The sequence below is a fragment of the Nicotiana attenuata genome, chromosome 10 (genome assembly GCF_001879085.1).
Source record: "Nicotiana attenuata strain UT chromosome 10, NIATTr2, whole genome shotgun sequence".
NCBI lineage: Eukaryota > Viridiplantae > Streptophyta > Magnoliopsida > Solanales > Solanaceae > Nicotiana > Nicotiana attenuata.
The window spans coordinates 39,324,051-39,346,904 of NC_031998.1; the positions used below are offsets into that span (position 1 = coordinate 39,324,051).

A 22,854-nucleotide genomic window follows, 5' to 3' on the forward strand; every position below is an offset into this window, starting at 1 on the left:
CATTATAAATTTAATTGTTACTCGTATTTCGAGGTAAACAATAGTATAAATAATCTCAGGTACTTATACCGTCAAACATAATCTCACTTTTTATCTGGGATTATCTTATCCCTTCAAACAAACAACCCCTTAAAATATAGGATTATAATATTGGCAAAATAATATTTACGCTCCATATTTCTCCAAATCGTACATTGTATCTTCCTCAATTCACTAGCGACTAGGTAGTATCCATAGATGTAACTAGTTATACAGTATTGTCCATAACCAAAATCCAAGATATACACGAAAATGTGAAGTTCTTCCCATTAATGCTTCAATATGTACTCTCTGTCCCAACTTATGTGACAGAGTTTAGATTTTGAGAGTCAAACAAGTTTATATTTAACTGTAATTATTTTTGAATTATTAATTATTGTGGCTTATAATACTTTTAGGTAGTTTTCAAATATATCTATTTTGTTTTCAAAAACTTAAAGATTTTATGTCTCAACTCACAATCAAAATTAAGAAATTGACTCTTGAAATTCAAACTCCGCCACATAAAGGGACATAGGGAGTATTTTTCAGGTAAAAATCAATATGTGACGCACGAGGTATAAGATAAACGTTTTAAGCTTGTTTCTTGGGGGTTGCCTATTTAAAATGAAATTGGAGAATTTCAAAATTTTCTTGTAAAAGTTGGGGTGGCAATTTGAGCACAAACTCAATTACCGTTCCAACCCGTCTAAGATTTAATGGGTTTGGGAAAGAACTATTTTATTGATGGGCTAAGATGGGCGATGCCCAAGTTGACCCACCATTAAGCCACTAGCCCAAGTTCACCCGTAACACAACCCAAACATAACTCGTGACTACAAACCTATTTAACGAGCAAATTCACAATTTCTGCAACTTCTCGTCTGTAAATTGTATTACCTTTTCTTTAAAAGTAATAGTTGTTGAAAGAAGCAATCCAATCCAAGTATTCTAAAAGACAACAATAATAGTAAAAATTGCACAGGGCGTCTTATTTGGTCGCCCCATTTAACCTATACCTATTTTTTTAAAAGTTTTAATTTGTACCTACTTTTTAAACAACTTCAGCCCCTTTCTCCTCCTCCTTATCCTCCTTCAGCCCTATTTGGTCGCCCCATTTAACCTATACCCATTTTTTTTTTAAAAGTTTTAGAGGGTGTTTGGCTAAGCTTATAAGCTGATCAAACTGGCTTATAAGCACTTTTTGGCTTATTTACTCGTTTGGTAAAATTAAAAGTGCTTATAAGTTAAGTGCTTATAAGCCAAAAGCCATAAGTTGGTCTCCCCCAACTTATCAAATTTCAGCTTATAAGCACTTTAAGTTTGAGCCACTTTTTAAACAACTTCAGCCCCTTTCTGCTCCTCCTTATCCTCCTCCTCCTCCTTCTCCTTCTTCTTCTTCTTCTTCTTCTTCTTCTTCTTCTTCTTCTTCTTCTTCTTCTTCTTCTTCTTCTTCTTCTTCTTCTTTCTTCTACTGTTGTTGGTGCTGCTATGAAACTTCAGTTCATGGGATGATTGCCATAAGTATGTTTATCAGATATTTAAAAATAAATTATAAATAATTACGTAAGTTAGTAGACAATAATTTGTGAATATTTTCACGTACGGGAAGTTTAAGGTCACACTTAGTGATTCTTTTCATGATACTTCTGTTCTTTTCACGTTTATTTGTTTCCAAAATTTTATGATTTAGATACTGTTGGCAATCTGATTATTTTATAGTAGTCTCATTATAACAAAACTAATGAATCCAGGACAAAAAAAACTTCAGCTTATTTAGTGCTGAAGTTTTTACAAATGAACTAAATAACTTTAGCATCTTCTGCTGAAGTTTTTGAACAAGCTTTATGACAAAACTAATGAATCCAGGACAAAAGAACTTCAGCTTATTTAGTGCTGAAATTTTTACAAATGAACTAAATAACTTCAGCATCTTCTGCTGAAGTTTTTGAAAAGGCTTATTCAGGACGAAAAAAATTTCAGCTTATTTAGTACTGAAGTTTTTATAAATGAAAATAATAACTTCAGCATCTTCTGTTGAAGTTTTTGAAAAAGCATGACAAAACTAATGAATCCAGGACCAAAAAAACTTCAGCTTATTTAGAGCAATTACAAATAAAAACTTCAGCAAATAGAGAACAAAACTTCAGCTACTATGCTTAAGTTCAGCAATTACAAACAAAAACTTCAGCAAATAGAGAATAAAACTTCAGCTACTATGCTTAAGTTCAGCAATTACAAACAAAAACTTCAGCAAATAGAGAACAAAACTTCAGTTACTATGCATGAAGGTCTCACACATAGCTTTCATCAAGTCACTGTTGAGGTTGGAGCCATTATCAGTAATGATTGACTCTGGGATACCGAATCGACAAACAATACGGTCGCGGACAAAGTCTGCCACGACTTTCTTAGTTACTGCTTTGTAAGATGCTGCTTCGATCCATTTGGTGAAATAGTCGATTGCCACTAAGATGAACCTGTGCCCGTTGGAAGCGGCAGGTTCGATTGGTNAGTAGCAAAGGCAATCACGCAAAACTTCAGCACACTTGGTTTAGCACACTTGCTACTTCAGGCCCGTATACTAGAATGCTGAAGTTTTGCGTGATTGCCTTTGCTACTTCAGCNTCAGCTACTATGCTTAAGTTCGGCAATTACAAACAAAAACTTCAGCACACTTGGTTTAGCACACTTGCTACTTCAGGCCCGTATACTAGAATGCTGAAGTTTTGCGTGATTGCCTTTGCTACTTCAGCCCCGTAAGCTAAAGTTACGCGAAAAAGTGGATACGCTTGTAATTTTTTTTGCAAAACGAGCACAAGTTAAAACGTGACCCAAAAAACGGGTATAGATACAAATGCCCAATAATAATATGAAATAAAGCGTAAAAGAACAAAACTTTGATTAAAGGTCTAACAACTCGTCTATAACTTTTTCTTTTAGTTTTGGTCAGGTTTGTTTCCCAATTCATCTTTCTTTTTCTTTTTCTTTTTCCTTTTCTCGATTTGCATTTCGTCCTTTTCCTTTTGTCTTTTTTTATTTTATTTTTATTTTTTGAGTAGGTGATTTTAGTTATAAATATTTTATTCTGGAACGGATGAGGAAAGTGTTACTCCTCCGTTCACTTTAAATGTCCACTTTTAACTTTACACTTTCTTTAAGAAAAAATACATGAAGTATGTATTTTATAATTTTATTCATAGTAATGATAGTATTTCCAAAAGTCTTGAAAAATAATTTGGGGATGAGTAATTAATGATAAGGGTAAAATAGAAAAAAATTATCTTTATCTTGATTTAAGTACAATGGACAAGTAAAAATTAATTTTAATTTAGTGGACAAGTAAAAATGAACGGAGGGAGTATGATTTTTCAAACAACTATTAAGTAGTAGCAGTAAACTTTTGTTTTTCTTTCCTTTTACTAATAGCCATTAAAAATAAAATATACATTCAAAAAATCGAACAAAATCGTGGACATAAAATGACATAAAGAAAACTAGAGTTATTATATATTTATTATTTGATATACTCCCCTGGTACAAAAAAGTACACATCACATGTACGTATTACTTAATATATATACGTATTACACTTTGAAGACTTATTTGAAAAAACAAATGATTGAGAAATTTATTAATTCAACTTCACTTCATTCTCGGTCTCTTTCTAAATAAATAAAATGTACTAAGACATCGCAGAAATTTAGGTTTTGAATTTTTAAATGATGGGTTTAATGGATTATGGGTAAAAAAAAAAAATTAAATGATTATTTTATTAATTTGGTGGTTTTTCGTTAAGTGAAGGTATTTTTAAAAAGTTCGGCTAATGTTAAGGGTAGATATGTCCGAATAGTATAATGTAGTTTAGATGTGAACAATATACTAAAGTAGTAGAGGGGTATATCTGCCCCTTTTTCCTTTATAAAAATAACAACAACTACCCAATATAGTCCCACAAAGTTGGGTCTGGGAGGGTAATACGTACACATGCCTTACCCCTACCCGAAAGGGCAGAGGGGCTGTTTCCAATCGACCCTCGGCTCAGGAGAGAAAGAAAAAGAAAGGGGAAAAGAAAAACAAAAGAGCATTAGTGACTCTAGCAGAAATCGCATAAATAATTATCTAAATATAACCATAAATTAAATGACATGCAATAATATCGACTAGTAACTACCATAATTATAAAAATACTGTTTGAATTATTGTCTATATTGGAGTATCTTTATTTGTGGGGTTTACAAACAACTAGCAAAGCAGACTTGAGAATAACTTTGTGAAGACTTTGGTGTAGAGGAAGAAAACTTTGTGAAAGAGCAAAGCAACAATGGCGGATCCTGTAATTGGTGCTACTGTTCAAGTTTTTCTTGAGAAGCTGCTTTCTCTCACTATTGAGGAAGTCAAAAGTTTAAAGAACTGCAAGAAAGACCTCAAAATGCTGAAAAAAACTGTAACGATGATACAAGCTTTCATTCATGACGCTGAAAGACGACAAGTTGAGGATCAGACTGTGGAAGAATGGCTCAAGATGCTTGAGAAAGTTGCTGAAGATGCCGAAAATGTGTTTGACGAATTCAGATATGAATCTCTCAAAGCAGAAGTTATGAAGATCCGGAACAAACCGACGAATAAGGTCTGTAACTTCGTTTCTAATACAGTTTTAAAGTGCAAAATGTCTCGAAAAATCAAAAACATCAATGAAGAGTTGAGTGCTATCAATAAGTTAGCCAAAGACCTCGGTCTCCAACCCCCAACAGGTCCTTCTCGCCAAATACTACCAATTCGAGAGACAGATTCTGTGGTAGTTGCTTCTGATGTTGTTGGTAGAGACCAGGATGTTGCTGAAATAAAGGAGAAGATGTTGAACATGAGAGAGGATGTTGTTCTGTGCACCATTCCCATAGTCGGTATGGGAGGTTTAGGCAAAACAACTGTGGCAAAGAGAATTTTTAATGATGAACAGATCAAGCAACAGTTTGAAAAGAGAGTCTGGTTGTGTCTACCTGAAATGTTAGAAACTAAGAGCTTTCTTGAATTGATGCTCGAATCATTGACGGAAAGGACACTTGAGGTCCGAAGCAGGGATACAATAGTCAAGAAGCTACAAGATGAATTGAGAGGGAAGAAGTATTTGCTTGTCCTGGATGATTTGTGGCATGTCGACCCTACATTGTGGCATGAGTTTGTGGACACTCTGAGAGGAATAAATACATTCAGAGGAAACTGCATTCTTGTGACTACTCGTAGGGATCAGGTGGCATCCTCAGTAGCAGCAGATCCTCATAAGTTGAAAAATTTAACAGATGATCATTGTTGGTCCATTTTCAAACAAAGAGCATTTGTTGATGGGGAGGTTACAGAGGAATTAGTGAGCATGCATAACAAGATTGTTGAAATGTGTAAAGGTCTACCATTGGCAGCAAGTGTGTTGGGAGGCCTATTACGCAATAAGGAGAAACATGAATGGCAGACAATTCTTGAGGGCAATCTCCTTGTTGCGGGTGAAGATGATACTAGGGAAAATAGGATTAAAAAAATCCTAAAACTCAGTTATGATTATCTACCATTTCCACATCTGAAAAAATGTTTTGCTTACTTTGCAATGTTTCCAAAAGATTTTGAGTTTGAAAAGGACCAACTAATCCAACTCTGGATGGCAGAAGGATATCTTCGTCCTTGTCAAGAGACCACCTTGATGGAAGACGTCGGCAACAAGTTTTTTCAAATTTTGTTGCAAAATTCCTTGCTGCAAGATGTTGAGCTAGATGAGCACAACAATATAACACATTGTAAGATGCATGATCTTGTGCATGATTTGGCTGAAGATATTTTAAAATCTAAACTATTTGATGCGAAGACGGATGGTGGAGATAATCTTTCTCAAGTTCGATACTTTGGATGGAACTCACCAAGAGATCAAATAGAGAAGATTAATGAGCCCGGACGTTTATGCACATTGTTCTGGAAAATCAGTGATATGTCTGAAGATCTGCTATTGAGATTTCAGTTCTTGAGAGTTTTAAATTTGTCCCAGTCAGGCATCAAGGAGTTGTCAGCCTCAATCGGCAAGTTAATATACTTGAGATATCTTGATCTCTCTTTCACTGACATCGAAGCCTTACCCAACTCCATTTGCAAGCTCTACAATTTGCAAACGCTTAGAGTCTATCACTGCGATGACCTCCAGGAGTTTCCAGATGAGACGGAACACATGATTAGTTTGCGACACATATATTACGACTCTCATTGTCAAATACTTAACATGGGGAAATTGACTTGTCTTCAAACGCTACAGCATTTCAATGTGGGTGTAGAGAAAGGTCGTCGAATAGAAGAATTAGGTCATTTGAAAAACCTTAGAGGTAAACTGACGATCGTGGGTCTGCAATTGGTCCCTAATAGAGAAGAAGCGGGAAGAGGATACCTACAGGAGAAACCTACGAGCTGGCATATTCATGGTCCAATCATGGATGTGAAATCGATGACGAGTCTGTTTTGGATGGTCTTCAACCGCATCCTAACTTGAAAACCTTTAAAGTGAGGGGCTATTTGGGGAGTAGATTTCCTTCATGGTTCAATGAAGAATTTCTACCAAATTTGGTCAAGTTGGAATTAAGTGGCTGCAAAAAGTGCAAAGAAATTCCATCACTTGGCCAACTGAAACTCCTGCGGCATCTTGAGTTGTTAGAGTTCGATGAGTTGGAACGCATTGGACCTTCATTTTATGGTGTTGAGCTTAACAATAATGCCAATATCAAAGTGTTCCCATCACTTAAAAAGCTGGTATTGCTCAGCATGCCTAGCCTCATTGAGTGGAAGGGAATGGAATTGATACCAACAAGAAATGGCGGTCGAGACAGAGTTGGAGTAAGAATGTTTCCTGCGCTTGAGAAGTTGAGCATTCGCAACTGTCAGCGGTTAAAAAGTACTCCAAATCAATTTGAAGTGCCATTGTTGACCTTGTGCAGCAACTTGACATCTCTTGTAGAGATTAGTGTCTATGATGTGAAAGAGCTCACTTGTCTTCCAGATGAGATGTTGTTACACAACAACAGTTTTTCCCTTCAACATCTATATGTCTCAAGTTGCGAAAAGTTTCGTGAATTGCCACAAAGTTTGTACAATCTCCATTCTCTTAAGAGCTTAGAGATTATTGGGTGCAACAATTTCAGTTCCGTTCCTGTTCCCAGTGGAGAGAATCATTTGACCAGTTTACCAAGTGGAATGCTAGAGCATTGTCGGTCTCTGGAATCTTTGACCGTCAGCGGCTGCAACAACTTAGTTTCCTTGCCTTTACAAATGCCTTCACTTTCATATTTAAGTATATCAGAATGTCCCAAGTGTACCCGCAGGGGGGCTTCGCCATCTCACTGGGTTAAGGTATTTGTATATAGGTCCTTTCTCAGTGTTGGTGGATTTTGAGGCATTCCAATTGATGTTTAATGGCATTCAGCACCTATCGTCCATTGTGGGTGTACGGACGTGCATATTTGATTTCGGAATCGAGTCCCTTCCTCAGAGCCTTGACAACCTTACTTCTCTTGAAAGTTTAGTGCTTCACAGCTGCCAACGGCTACAACATGTGGACTTCTCAGGTGTCATGCCCAAATTACGGAGACTGAACATCTTTAATTCTCCATTGTTAGAAGCTCTGTCGGGTCGGGTCGGCTCGTCAACCTTTGTTTCTTTGGAAGAGTTAATTTTGTGGGGCTGTGAAAAACTACAAATTAATGGATGCCCACAGCTAGAAGAAAGTTGCACCAATCGGAGTGCCCCAAACTCCCAGTGGTCCAACATTTCCCATATTAAAGTAATTGACATTAATTGGACTAACATTCAGAACTTAAGTAAGTCTCTGTTTTTATTTCAGTTTCTGACTCAATTTTCTTCTTTTTCAATTGTTCCTCTCCTTTTGCTCCTTTATTCTTTTCCAAACTAAAAAAGTTTTATATTAATTTAATCCTTTTTCTCAATACATGTTACAAACATTACAATTTTTGACCATCAAGAAAAATGCAAAAGTTATTAGTGAATTGCATTTGTGCTTTCCTTTCAGCATTTTGCTCTCTCACTTGAAACCCCTTGTTGTTCTTCTAACACTGATCACGCCCAACTATGCCTTATAAAAAGGACAATGCGGTCGCTGCAAATATAATCCGGTTTACAAGTCCGGAGTCGATATCCCACAGAGAGTTAACCTATCAGTTGCAACCTTCAGACCCACCAAGTCTTCAGAATCAGCTTCCCAAATATTTAAATTCTCAATTGAGTGTTCTTTACTAACTAACTTTCAAGTAACTACAATGCTATAACTAATAAAAAGGATTGTAAACAATTATGAGAAAAAGCTAAGGCAATGATTTCCCCTATTGATGGAATCCCTTCTGTTTATGCTCATACAAATTCACCCACACACCTCTATCAATCATGAACCCTAATCTTACCGCAAATCTCTCCCGAGTAATCACAGTAATCTACTATTGCACTCTTCCGAGATACACTAGCTTGCTTTATTTAGCACAATTCACTTTAGATTGCACCCAAGGCTTCGTTATTCCTAATCCCGCCTTTAAACCCGCAATTATAGATTCCTCTAATAATCTAGGAGTGGTGTTGTTCAACAAAACCCTAAATATGCACTCTTTTCCAAGTTATGCACACTAAATAGGCACAGCTAATTGAGGATCCTGTCAATTAACTACAACGAACACGAAGTTGAACAAATAAAGATTAAACTAGCAATTTGTATTCACATAAACAAGAAGTTCATCACCCAATAGGTTCCATCAAAGCCTTAGACAAGAAATTTAGCTACTCATAGTTATGGGAGAATAAACTAAACTTGAATTCATCATAAAATCAAAAGAAAAGAAGAAAGATGTTTAGAGTACTTTTTCACAATTGTTCTCCTTGCTAAGAAACCTAAAAAATCAATCTCTGCCTCTCTTGGGCGAAGTCTAGTGTTTAAAATAGGGTTTAGGTCTAAAAATCCCGTGTTTTACACTTTGGTCCCCGAAGTTTCTGTGTCCACCGCGGTTCTACCGCGATCGCGGTAGAACCGCGGTAAAATACCCTCGCGGATCTTCAATTGTTCAGAGACTACCTTCCACCGCGGTTTCACCGCGGTCGCGGTGGAACCGCGGTAGACCCTGTATCCGGGCAATTTGGCCTGTTTTGAATGGGTCACTTGGGAAATGCAACAATTAGCTTTTTTTTCATCAATAGTTGACTCCAAACTGCTCCTTAGCTTTCCTTACACCTATATCACCTGCAAATCATGAAAAGTACCAATAAGAGCATTTTGTTGTCATTTTTCCACATTAAAGTTCACAAGAAGGTGGTTATTCGGTGCGTGATTATAGTCAAATTCACCTATTATCAAACACTTTCATCAAACCAGGAATGTCTACATTCCCATACCAGTGTTACATTAATTCAATCCTTTTCCTTCCAAATCAAAAAGAAAATTTTAAAAAAAAAATTCAATCTTCCTTATCAATTTTTTTTAATAACGAAATCAATCATTTTTCTTGTAATTAGTTGACATTAAGCAAAATGCAAAATTATCAGTGAATTAGATCTGTGCTTTCCCTTCAGCATTCTTCCAATTGAAATTGTTGGACCGGTTCGAACCAATTGTTGTTCTTCAAATTCTCATCAAACAAAGAATATATATATATATTTCTTTAAAGTTGTGGTTTAATTATTAAAATTTTGTGTTGTTTCTCATAGGTGACTAGATCAAATATCATGCTACAAGGTTGCTGTAGCACTCTCTCCTGAGCATGGAATATGTGGTGAGTTGTCTAATTTGTTGCGCGCTCTGGTCTGAATTTTGTTGAGGACAGAATCTTCGCCTGTAGAATATTTACTGGACTCTTTCATGATTATTTGGTAAAGACTACAGAATCTCTCAAATGAAAGGAACAATCTCGTCTCTTTATGGTTCAAAGAGCTCCATATATGCATACTTTATCTCCCTCCTATTTTAAGTATTTCTGCTAAAGAATGCATCAAATGATGAATATGTATACTTCAACTGCTTGTTGCAAAATAAAAACCTCTTTTTGTTTTTGGCTCATTGGTCTTCTTTTCTATCTTTTCTCTTTTCTTTTGGCAACTGCTTTTATTCCTTGTAATAGGAAATATATTAGCTTGTTTTTGAAGTTATTTTATGCACAGATAATCCGTGTAGGATTTTAAAGCTTATAAATGAGTATTGGCATTTGGACCAGATAAATTATTTACTTCTTCAGTTTATCATTTAGTCTGACCCTCCTCTCTCTCAACCTGTACAAAAGAAGAACCTCTCTATCTATTCAAGTGGTATGGGGAAGATAATAAAGGGTATGGTTGGTTGGTGCCATTGAAATCTGTTTATAAGCTATTCATGAGTTGTAGCTCAAATAAATTGTCACTGAATTTAGATGTCATGACTGGTATAATCAGTTTCTTCTGCATAAGAGAAGGAGAAATGTAGATAGGGAAAAAATGACCCTCTTGTCACTTGAAAGCGTTGACATGGAATTCTTGGATGCAAGACAACTTTCATTTTGGACCGACGAGTGATTTCCATTGATAGTAGAAACTTCTCCATATTTGTCTTCAACAGTATTTCCTTTTTCCTATTTAATTTTCAGGGGACAGATTGGAAGATTATGCACAGTGGTGCCTTTGGAGACTATGATGGCACAAAGCTCAAATTCAAGGTAAGTTTTTGTTCATAAAAGATTGCAAATGGTGGCTTTAGATCAATACTTTTTTCTCTGAAATAGTTTTTCTTTTTTACCCTAAATGCTGCTTTAAAATCATCCTCCTTACCTATCTCTTTTACCTTTCTCAAGGAACAATCCCAAGTCTCATATGTTGTAGAAATCCATATAAAGTTTCTTAATATACTCATAAAAGAATAATCTTTATGTTGGATTTTATTTCATGCTTTAGACAGTATAACTATATATGTATGCCAAATGCTTGTTGTTACTATAATTTCTCCTTTCGTTAAAACCTTCACGATCGAAGGATTTCAACAAAGAAAGTTACAAAAGACAGCTATTCCATGAATTAACAATTAAAAAAAAAAAAAGACTGCTACGTCATGAATCTTACAGCAAAGAGTGCTTTATTGGCTCTTAAAACGCCCTTAGCAGTTCATCTTAACAGGTCTTGCTTCTCCTATAGCGTCTTTTTTTCGGTTGCCACTTGTAATGATCTGCTTCTCCATTCTCCTGGAATGAAATGTTTGCCAAAACTGACTTTTTATCATTTCCTGTGTTTCAGATTCATGGTTGAAACAACAGCATGGACTTTGTCAAAACGGTAGACTGGTAAAGACTTCTCTTAGATGTGATAGTGTCATGATTGGGAAGGGAAATTGCAATTCTTATAGGGTGCGGCCCTTCTACGGATTCTGCGCGATCGCGAGCACCGGGCTGTTTTTTTCCCCCCTTAAATTTGCACTTGGCTGAAGCTGGATTAGAGACATTATTTCTTTGTATGTGGAAAATTCTGGACTAAGATTTGATATCAGAGGCCTTTCGTGCACAGTGTACATGCTACACCGGCCTCTTCTTATAAACAGAAATTTTTGTCTCCACCAAACAGTTTAAACTTTTAGCACTTATTTACTCACACTTCAGAACGAACGCCATTTCACTCTTTGATTGATTCGATGAGCTGCTCTTTGATTCCTATGACGAAACGTCATAGATGATGATTTGCAGTTGTGTTAACTATGGTGCTTTTTTGGGTATGTGAAAAGGAAAAGGAAGTGGATTTAGTTTAATTTGATAATCAACTTGATTATTTTCAAACCATTGATTTAAGTGTATTTTGATTTTAAGTTTCTTGTACCAGTGAGCTTTTTCGAGTTTGTATTAGTAAACATGAACAAGTGACGTGTTAAAATTGGACTAGTGAAGTGCAAACGGCTCAGCATCTGGACTTCTTAGATGACATGCCCAAATTACGGAATCTGGAGATCGATGATTGTCCATTGTTAGAAGCTCTACCAGATGGGCTCGTCAACCTTGTTTCTATAGAAGAGTTAGTTTTATTGAACTGTGAAAAACTACAGCATCTGCCATCTGGAGATGCTATGCGACGCCTCACCAAATTAGTGTAGCTGGTAATTGAAGACTGCCCACTGTTAGAAGAAAGTTGCAGCAATCAGAGTGGCCCAAAGTCCCAGTGGTCCAAGATTTCCCATATTCCAGAAATTTACATAGGGTAAAGAATTCAGAACTAAGTATCTATTTCACTTTCAGTTTCTGAGTCAATTTGTTTTCTTCTCTCCTCCATTTACCTTCTCTCCTTTAGTTTTTCCAAACTTTTTGTTCCCCAAACTAATACACGAAAAAAGTTTTATATTAATTCAATCCTTTTTTCTTGCAATTCAAGAAAGATGCAAAGTTATCAGTGAATTGCATCTATGCTTTCCTTTCGGCACTTTGCTCTTTAGGAAAGTGAAGTATTTGATTGGCATAACATTGGTTTGTCATGATTGGTATAATCAGCTGCTCTTGCATAAGAGAAGGAGAAATGTTGAGAGGCAAAAAAGAAAAATGACCCTCTTCCCATGTTAATATTCATATTTTAAAAGCCACTGACAATGGACTCTTAGGTGCAAGACAGATTTCATTTTGGACCAACATGTGAAGTTTCATGATAGCAGAGGCTTCTCCAAATTATGTTCACTGTCTTCAACAGTATTTCCTTTTTCCTATTTAATTTTCAGGGCACAGATTGGAACATTGTGCAGAGTGGTGTCTTTGGAGACTGTGATTGCACAAAGCTGGGAAATTAGGTAAGTTAGCTTTTGTTCATAAAAGATTGCAAATAGTGGCTTTGGATCAATGCTTTTTTTTTCTCTGCAATAGATTTTCTTTACCCCCTAAATGCTGCTTTTAAAGCATCCTATTTACCTGTTCAATGTAAATAGTATACTCGGAGAACAGGTATAGGAGGGATAATAAGAGACTCGAATGGAGATCTCCTCACGGCTTTCTCAACACCTGTTCAATGTAAAAGCAACAATGAGGCAGAAGCTGTAGCAGTTAAACTTGGTGGAGAACGGTGTATACAGCTAGGCTACACCAGATTTCATCTAGAGCTTGATTCTCTGATTGTGGCCAACATAATTACAGAAGGATGTACCAACAATGCAAAGATGAAGCAGATCATCAGAGATGCCAAAAGAAGTATCAACCATGCAGAAGTTGTGGTCTCTCACTGCTATAGAGAAGCCAATCAGGTGGCTGACGCTTTAGCCGAAAGAGCTGCAATCACTGGAAGCAGTTCCTATTTCTACTATTTTCAGAATCTCCCTAAAAAAGCTAGAGGTCCTTTCCTACTGGATAAATGGAAATTGCCTAGTATAAGAAGTAGGTATGATAAAGCTAACTTTTTTTAAGCTAATTCATTTAGTTTTTCTCATGGAAGAGTAGTTGTATATTTCTCTATCTTCCATGGGTTTTTTGAAGATTGTCTTTGCAACAGTCTTGTGTATACGAAGTTCAGGTCTATGCCCCCCTTCTTTTGTCATCTTTACCTTCTATATACATGGTACGGGTCAAGCCAAACCCCCCAACACCACAGGAACCTTTCCCTGGGTGATGGTTATGGCTTAAAAGGAAAAAAAACATCCTATTTACCTCCATCTCTTTTGTACTGTTCTTTTTAAATTGAAAACTCTCAAGGAACAATCCTAAGTCGCGATTGAAGGATTTCAACAAAGAAAGTTGCAAAAGACTGCTATATAATGAATCTTATACCAGCAAAGAGTGCCTCATTGGCTCTTAAAATGTCTTTAGCAATCTCTGTTCATCTTAATAGGTCTTGCTTTATCCTAAAGCATCTCTTTTTCCAGTGGCTACTTATGACCTGCTTCTCCATTCTCCAAGAAGGATATGTGTGCAAAAACTAACCTTTTACTATTTCCTGTGTTTCAGATTCATGGTTGAAACAAACAGCATGGACCTTGTCGAAATCGTAGGCTGTAAAAAACTTTCTTATATGTGTTTCAGTGTCATGATTGGCAAGGGCAATTGCATTTGGCTGAAACTGGATGGAGATTATTTCCTTGTATATGGAAAATCCTGGACTAAGATTTGACATCAGAAGCCTTTCTTGCACAGTGCACATGCTACACCTGCCACTTATAAATACTACTTACTAGTTTCCGGCACGTGCACGTGTATGCCGAGCCATGTAATATATATAATTTTTGTAAAACAACATTAATATTATTAAAATAAGTCTTTGAGTAAGTAAATATATTTAGAAGAGTAAAACACAAATTTCTGTGAAGGATGAATATGAATCGTCGAATGATGACTTATTAGGATGACAAAAGATGCATTCAAGATGTTTTGCTACGATGATGGTAAATTATAAATATATCCCAAATTCACATAAACAAATATTTTATAAAATGCAGTAAAAGGTAAAGAGTCAATTATAAGCGACGGCACAAAACACGCCTCCCTTTTCATACTCTAGCTAATAAAATATTTAGTAATCGGTTTATTTTGCTTCTCCAGTCGTGTTTCTTCAAAGTTTGTATCTTTATATTCTTTGGAAATAGGAACATCTACATATAAATGCACCCACGCGCACATCTATATCTATACTATATTAAAAGCACGAAGGCCCTTAGCGAAATGTCATTCGCCTTTTTTGCCCTTTTTAAATAAAATTCACACTAGACAAAATAGTCATTTGATTATTCTTCTACCTAATATTTAGGAGTTTGATATTAAATAATATTTATTTCTTATTATACCTTTCCTTATTTGAATTAAGCAAGAGGTCCTTATATTTAGGACTTCAAAATTATTAAAGTTTTATTTTATATGAATTTAATTAAAGTATAATTAAATAGCATCAAATATTTATATGTTTTACCTTATATATGAATTTTATACAATTGAACGTTTTTTAGCTTAAAATAAATTGTATATCATACTAAATTTTAAGGTGAACAATTATGATAAAAATAAATCAGTAATTAACCTATCAATGCTATGTGTATTCTATGTGAGATTGGTCCATTGGCTATTAATTTTATTCTTCGATCAATAATTTACTTAGATATAAATATTAATATAGATTTTAAAACTTAATTAGAAAAATAATTACGAAAATATTTAATAATAGAGAGAGAGAGAAAAGTGATTGACAAAAGTGCAAACATAAAGTGCAAACATTTGGTTTTTTTATCATTTGACAAAAGAATTTTTGCGGATAAATATATAGTTATAATTAAATACAGTATTTATTTTATGACTATGAGCTAATAGTAATAATTTAAATCCTCAAAAAATAAATTATTTCTATTAGTGGTTAAAAAGGATGATTAAGTATTTGAATTGACTTTTTTCTCGGATTTGAATTAACTAACTAGAAAGATAATCTAATTTCATTCCTTTCTAAATTCATCATATAAGTAAAATTAGTGATAAAAGAATCTAAATATAAAAGTAAATCAATGGTAGTGTTAAGAATTGAATTGGTTAAATACAAACTTTAAGAAATAAGGACGAAATATAGAAGCCAAAAAGTATTCATAAAGAGATTTGAGGTGAGATGGACTTTAACATATTTGTAAATCATATTAAAGATATGTATAATTACAAAATAATATACAACTAATTTAACTAAATTCATCATCTATGCATATTCAGAAGATATTTAATACAATTACTATGAGAAAAATTATTTTTATCCTTTAAACAAATATTGCATTTCATTTTAAAGTCAATGTATATAATTTTAATTGATAGACTCTATACGCATGTGCAACACACGTACACTGAAACTAGTTATTATCATACGTGTAGATGACTTTGTGTTAGAATTTAGATATAAATGACCTCTCCTCACTGGTCTATTATATTAACTATATATGTGACACTATTTACATGTGATAATTTTAGTAATTGTGGGGTACAATATTATGGATTGGAAATAATTTTTGAAAATGACTGGCAGCCACCTCGCTAGAAATAATTTTTGGAAATAATTTAGTAATTGTGGGGTACACGAAAAGGGAGAAAAGCGGTGCTGCGAACACTGGCAGCCACCTCGCTAAACTCCGATAACTCTGCCGCTGATCAGCCAAAACCCGCTACCGAATGTATAAATACCTGCATCTGCACACAAGGTGCAGGGAGTAAAGTGAGTACTCCAACTCAGTGAGTAATAAAGGTAAATAACTACTGAGCAGTAAGTAAAGCAAATCAACATGATGTATAGAAGCAGTGTAAAACCTTTTGAGAAAAGCAGTGAAGCTGTGAAATCTTTAGAAACATCTTAGCTCAGTTAAACCTCTTTTGAAAATGACTTTTTCATCGGTTACGCAAATGAATGCAAAACAGCTAGTGCCGATAAGTACAGAAAATCCGCCCCTCGGGCACAATTATCACAGTTTAACAGGTAAAATGACAAGTAAATATGAAAGATGAACACATAAAGGTTCGCCCCTCGGGCAATATCTCAGAACAGTACCAGCCCCTCGGGCTCACTCTCATGACAATATCAGCCCCTCGGGCTCACTCTTAGAACAATATCAGCCCCTCGGGCTCACTCTCAGAACAATATCAGCCCCTCGGGCTCACTCTCAGAACAATATCAGCCCCTCGGGTTCACTCTCAAGATCACAATGGGTACCCGTGCTCACTGTGGGTGTGCAAACTCCGGAGGGGCCCCTTACGGCCCAAGCGCTATATCAAGCCACCTCGTGGCATCAACTCTTGGCTCTCGGCCTCACATCACTCAAGCCACCTCGTGGCGTATAAATGTATCTCAGGCCCTCGGCCTCATATCACTCAGTGTATCCTCACATCTGGCCCTCGGCCACACTCAGTCAGAAAATCATCACAAGCCCCTCGGGCATTAGTAAAACAGTAGTTCTCAGCCCAAAATATCATTTAAAAATATCGTTTAAGTCTCAAATCTGAGTAAAAGTGGCTGAGTTGTAAAACAGTGGAAACAACATGACTGAGTTCAAGTAATAAGTCAATACAGTGAAGAAATAGTGATAAAAATCCCCGAAGAGTTCAAATAGTTGGCACGAAGCCTAAATATGACAATCAGCCCAAATCATGATGATAACAAATAAGTTTCAGTCAAATACGCGGTAAAATCATCAATCGGGACGGACCAAGTCACAATCCCCAACAGTAAACGACCCCACGCTCATCATCAAGCGCGTGTCTCACCTCAATATAGCACTACGATGTGCAATCCGGGGTTTCAAACCCTTAGAGTATCATTTACAATCATTACTCACCTCAATCCGAGCAAAATCCTACTTTGAAATGTCATTGCCCCTTGAATCGGCCTCCAATCGACCCGAATCTAGTCACAGTTAATTCGATTCAGTCAACACTAATTATAGGAATTAATTCCATATGAAAATACTATTTTTCCAACAAAATCTGAAATTTAACTCAAAATTGCCCGTGGGGCCCACGTCTCGAAATCCGATGGAACTCACAAAATCTGACAACCCATTCAACCACGAGTCTAACCATACCAAAATTACTAATTTCCGATAACATTTCGACCCTCAAATCCTCAAATATATTCAAGAGGGTTTTCAAACTTTTCCAACTTAAAATCACCAATTACATGTTAAAAATAACAATGGATTCGGGTAATCTAACCAAAATTGAGTTAAGAACACTTACCCCTATGTTTTTCTTGAAAATCTCTCGAAAAATCGCCTCACCCGAGCTCCCTTGGCCCAAAAATGGAAGAGTGAGATGAGTTTGGACTTTATTCCGCTGCCCAGGGATTTGTTCTTCGCGTTCGCGGTCCTCTTCTCGCGTTCGCGGAGAACAAAATTTCCAAAAATTATTTTTCAAACTCTTCTCGGACAGCCTCTAGTATAATGGCCGTAACTTTTGCTTCAGATGTCCAAATAACTATTATAATATGTTCTGGAAACTAGATTCAAAGAGCTACAACTTTCGTTTTTGAATCATCTCAAAATTCATTGTAGATTGAGAGATCCGAGCCTCCGAAGTAAGACCTGCGCAATAGAATTTCTTCTTCTTCGCGAACGCGAGGCTCTCTTCGCGAACGCGAAGAACAAAATCCCAGAAGCCAAATCCTTATTCGCGAACACGAGGGGACCCTCGCGGACGCGAAGAACAATACCAGATACCAGCTTCAGCTATTGCAAAACAGCCCGAAATGATTCGAAACCACCCCGAAACACACCCGAGGCCCTCAGGACCTCAACCAAACACGCCAACATATATCATAACATTATTCAAACTTGTTCCAACCTTCGGAACGCTCAAAACAACATTAAAACACCAAATTTGCATCAGATTCAAGCCTAAGAATTTCAAGAACTTCCAAATTCCGTTTTTGATCAAAAATCCAACCAAACCACGTCCGAATGACCTGAAATTTTGCACACACATCCCTAATGACATAACAAGGCTACTGCAACTCTCGGAATTCCATTCCGACCCTCGGATCAAAATCTCACCTACCAACCGGAAATCGCCAAAATATCAACTTTGCCAATTCAATCCAAATTCTACTCCGAACCTCCAAAACTCATTCCAATCACACTCCTAAGTCACAAATCACCTCCCGAAGCTAACCGAACCAACGGAACTCACATCCGAGCCTCCTAACACATAAGTCAACATCCGGTTGACTTTTTCCAACTTAAGCTTCCTTGAAAGAGACTAAGTGTCTCAAACCTTATCAAAAATCATTCCGGACTCGATCCGACCAACCCGATACCACAAAACACGAATAACGAAGCATAAAGAAGCAGAAATGGGGGAAACAGAGCGGTAACTCATGAGACGACTAGCCGGGTCGTCACATAATTCTTTGGGTGAAAGAGTAGCGCAGTGTCAAAATCGGAAAAGCATTACAGAGAATTGGAGATCAAAAGCTAAAAAGAGAGTGAAAAGGTTAGGACAATTTTCCCATTTTTCATTAGTGAAGGATGGTTTTACCTTTAAATTGTGGAAGTTGAAAAGTTAGGAGTTTTGAATTTAGAATTTTGAAACGGTGTCGCTTTCTTTCCTACTTATCATGCAATTAAAACGATTCTGAAACTGTGTCTTTGTTGTCCTTATTTATTATGGGCCTGCGATTAAAGCCATAAATCTTTTGAAATGGTGTCTTCCTTTTTCTGTTTCTTTCTTCATGGAGGAAGTATGAGTATGAAAGGTTTGTATAGTAATTAAATACTAAGACGTTTAAGGTATTTTTTTTTCTTTTTACAATATGAAACACAAAAGAGTAGAGTAGTAATAAATGAGACATTTATTCCTACAATAAATCTTATACAATAAGGAGCAGCAATGGGTGAAGAAGTAATAACTAAGACATTTATTCTTGCAATAAGATATAAATAAAATAACAAAAAGTAGGAAAAAAAACCAAAACTGATAAGAATATAGTAAAAGCTGACAATATGAGGGGGTATTACAAAAAGTAGGAAAAAAAACCAAAACTGATAAGAATATAGTAAAAGCTGACAATATGAGGGGGTATTACGTTTGTTTTTTGTCAATTAAATTTTCTTAGTTATTTGTATTAGAATGTGTATTTACATTTTTAAACAAAAAATATTTTTAAGGTAATGTTTAATTAAAGGGTAAAATGGTCACTTAGTTTTTAATGGGTAAAATTGTAAATCAACTTTTGACATGGGGTGTTCCTCTTTTAGTATAGTATAGCATATATATAGTATGATATGATGATATGATATGATATAGATATAGATATAGATTTTTTGTCTCCGGCAAACACTTTAAACTTGTAGCACTTATCAGCTGTATCACCTAGTTGATAGTTTCTTAATGTATTGTTTTTCCTTTTGAAATTTATCTTGCTTTATTTATGTCCAAACACTATGATGGCTCAAATCTAAAGTTTGTGTTCCGAATGCCCAAGTCATGCACTAGACGTAGGGGTGACAATTTGAGCCCAAACCCATCCAATCCGTCCAGAGGTTAATGGGTTAGGCTATAAATATTTTAATTCATGAGTCAATTTGGGCTGAGCCCAAGTTAACACGTATTTTTTAGAAATTTTTACCTCCTGTAGCAAAGGTTGATATCTTATATATTAAATAAATACCCTTTTAAAAAATTATATTCCATAGCTACCTTTTGATTTTTATAGCCAGATATCTATTTATGGTCACCTCCTACCCTTAAGCCATAAAATACGTTTTGTATTATTTTTCTCTCTCATTCTTTCAGATTTTTCTCCGCCCTCTATCGCTCAACGCCATTTTTCCTCTATGAATAACCCCTCAATTTCCTCTTCGTAATCATCATCGTCATCATCGTGTATAAAATTAAAAGCTAACTTTGAAATCTCTGAAACAGCTTTGTTCAAAAAGAACAAAGAATTTTCCAAGGCAACCCTAATGTTGTGCTACCATTAATAACAACTCGATTTCACAAATTCTTCCTCTTTATTCCAAGATTGCTCAAACCCAGTTGTTTATCCCTTCAAATACAGTGACCCATCAAAGCATTCGTTCTCTTCCGTGGCAAAAACGAACTGGGTGTGCATTTTTGCACTCAAGGATGAAGACAAAACTTGCTCCGACGACTGAGTTTGAGATGGCGGAGAGAGAAAAGAAGCGGCACCGCGGAGGTGGTGGGAGAAAGTTTGATAAATTGCTGAAAAATATTCTTTTATTCTAGGTTCGAAATCTGCTATCAACGAGACGACATTAGGGTTATTCTTGAACAAAGATGACGGAGTTTGGGGCTGAGCAACTTGAAGAGTCTGTTACCTTTTTTTTCATTGTAGTTCAATGTATCTCCCTGTATTCAATGTATTTCATTGTATTCATTGTCTTTTTTTTTCATTATATTTAAATATATCTCGCTGCATTCCATGTATTTCATTGTGTTCACTGTCTCGCTATATTCCATGAATGTATTCCTATGGTTTTTTTAATTAATATAATTTATATATTCAGATATATTTATGTATTCAGATTTATAATTGAGTTTGTTGAGTTATATTAGGAGTCTATTATGTTAATTGATTCACTTTCCGTTTAAAAACAGTTGAATAGACCATGAATTGCGCTATTTTACGTTACTGTATTCACACATACATATCGTGAATACAGTCGAATACAATAATATGTCTAGCTGTAATCCCCTGTTTCACACCGAGAAATGCTACTGTATTCATGAATACAGTGGCTTAAATACATCGAATACACTCTAAAAAATATGAAAATATAGCTATAGGAAGTAATATAGTAAATGGTAGCTACAACTAGCTAATAACCACTAAACAATGGTGATTTGTAAAAATTTCTCTATTTTTTATAGCCCATTCTTACCCATTAAGCAGCCAAATACAACCCATGAAACTCACCAAAACAAAGGGATCTCAACCCAACTTATCTAGAAATTTACTTAGTTGCCCTAATTTTACTTTTTTTTTTGTATTTTTAATTTTCGGTTCTTTTATTTTTTTGCACCACCCACTCACCCTACCCTACCCCCCCCCCTGGCCAAACCCCCTAAAAAGGGAGAATTACACAAAAATACAGTCCACCTATACACATTGCAGCAGAATAACCTAGTTACAATTTTGCAAATCTGTAGCAAAGTTTGAAAAATAAGCATATTTTTTTATTCTGCAGATCTTCAAGCACGAAAATTCGGTAATTTTTTATTCTTCTTCCCCAAGTTTATATATATTCCTATTCCAGCTACAAAAAATTATTCCAGCTACAAAAAATTCAAATTCATATATAATGCAACTTGAAAACCTTAAATTTTCTTCTTTTTCAAGTTCCAAATAGCATAAATAAAAAATAAAAATTGAAAAAATTATTGCACATTCATGATTTTGCAAATAAATCAACAAGAAAAGTCGATTTATACATAGATTGAACATATAAAATTTTAATTTTAGATTTAACTTCACATGCGCATTACATGTATAATGATGTATAACTTTGTATAAACTTGTATATACAATCTCTAATAATGTATATCAGAAAAATAAGACAAAGAAGAAGAAAAGAAGAAAGTTTCAAACATCCATGGATGCCTATTATACACGTACAATGTATATACACACTTATACATTAAAAATATATCTAATTTATACAACATTGTACACATATATACACACTTATACATATTTATACAATATTGTATAAGTGTATATAAACACTACCTATACAAATTTACACCAGAAAACACCTTCTGTTCATCACCACATTACAGTTTTCGGTGGTTGCTGGTGTTGAATTTTTTTGGCAAGGTTTTAGCATTCAAATCTGGGCTTCACCAGTAGCAAAAGATGAAACAAAAACTAAGAGATATAAGAAAATATGAGACGAGGTCTCCGGAGATGCTCTTTTAGGCAAGATCTAATAGTTTTAGGCCAGCTCTGATAGTTTTTGGACTGATATGCCAAATTTTATTGTGGTTCCTTAAGCTCTTTTTGTCAATTAACTCAAAAATCGAAATTTGATTGACATAGAATGCGGGGATTATCACGAGTGTGTATAAAAAAAATCTGTAATTTTTAGGGAGAACGAAGAGAGAGAGGCTAGTGAAGAGAGATTGAGTATGCTGGGAAAGAAGAAAGAAAAAAAGAAAAAGCCCTAGAAGTATGTCTTTAATAATGGGTTAAAGACTGAAAAGTTTGTTTCAAATTATATACAACCTGGGCCAAACCGAGTACAGGCTTCAAACCTAGGCCATTTTTAGTTGGGCTCTGTGCCAAGTGATTAAATACATAATTCTTTACTTTTTTGTATTTTTAATTTTCTATTTTTTTTGTTTTTCTGCACCACCTACCCACCCGACC

General features: G+C 35.4%; 2 protein-coding genes across 3 annotated transcripts; both read left to right on the forward strand.

Moving 5' to 3' along the window:
- On the forward strand, positions 4,245 to 14,289 carry LOC109233324 (putative disease resistance protein RGA3). 2 transcript variants are annotated; one of them, XM_019399163.1, is made up of 7 exons: positions 4,245 to 7,862; positions 9,748 to 9,812; positions 10,656 to 10,724; positions 11,296 to 12,243; positions 12,752 to 12,820; positions 12,956 to 13,401; positions 13,965 to 14,289. In XM_019399163.1, exon 1 carries the CDS (start codon positions 4,343 to 4,345, stop codon positions 6,539 to 6,541), a length of 2,199 nt encoding a protein of 732 aa, XP_019254708.1. In that variant the 5' UTR covers positions 4,245 to 4,342; the 3' UTR covers positions 6,542 to 7,862; positions 9,748 to 9,812; positions 10,656 to 10,724; positions 11,296 to 12,243; positions 12,752 to 12,820; positions 12,956 to 13,401; positions 13,965 to 14,289. The 2 variants fall into 2 exon arrangements, with proteins under 2 accessions (XP_019254708.1, XP_019254709.1); XM_019399164.1 differs by lacking the exons at positions 10,656 to 10,724; positions 11,296 to 12,243 and having other exon boundaries at positions 12,759 to 12,820.
- On the forward strand, positions 6,811 to 7,437 carry LOC109233728 (putative disease resistance protein RGA4). The gene has a single exon (XM_019399594.1). The coding sequence runs from the start codon at positions 6,811 to 6,813 to the stop codon at positions 7,435 to 7,437; it is 627 nt and encodes a 208-aa protein (XP_019255139.1).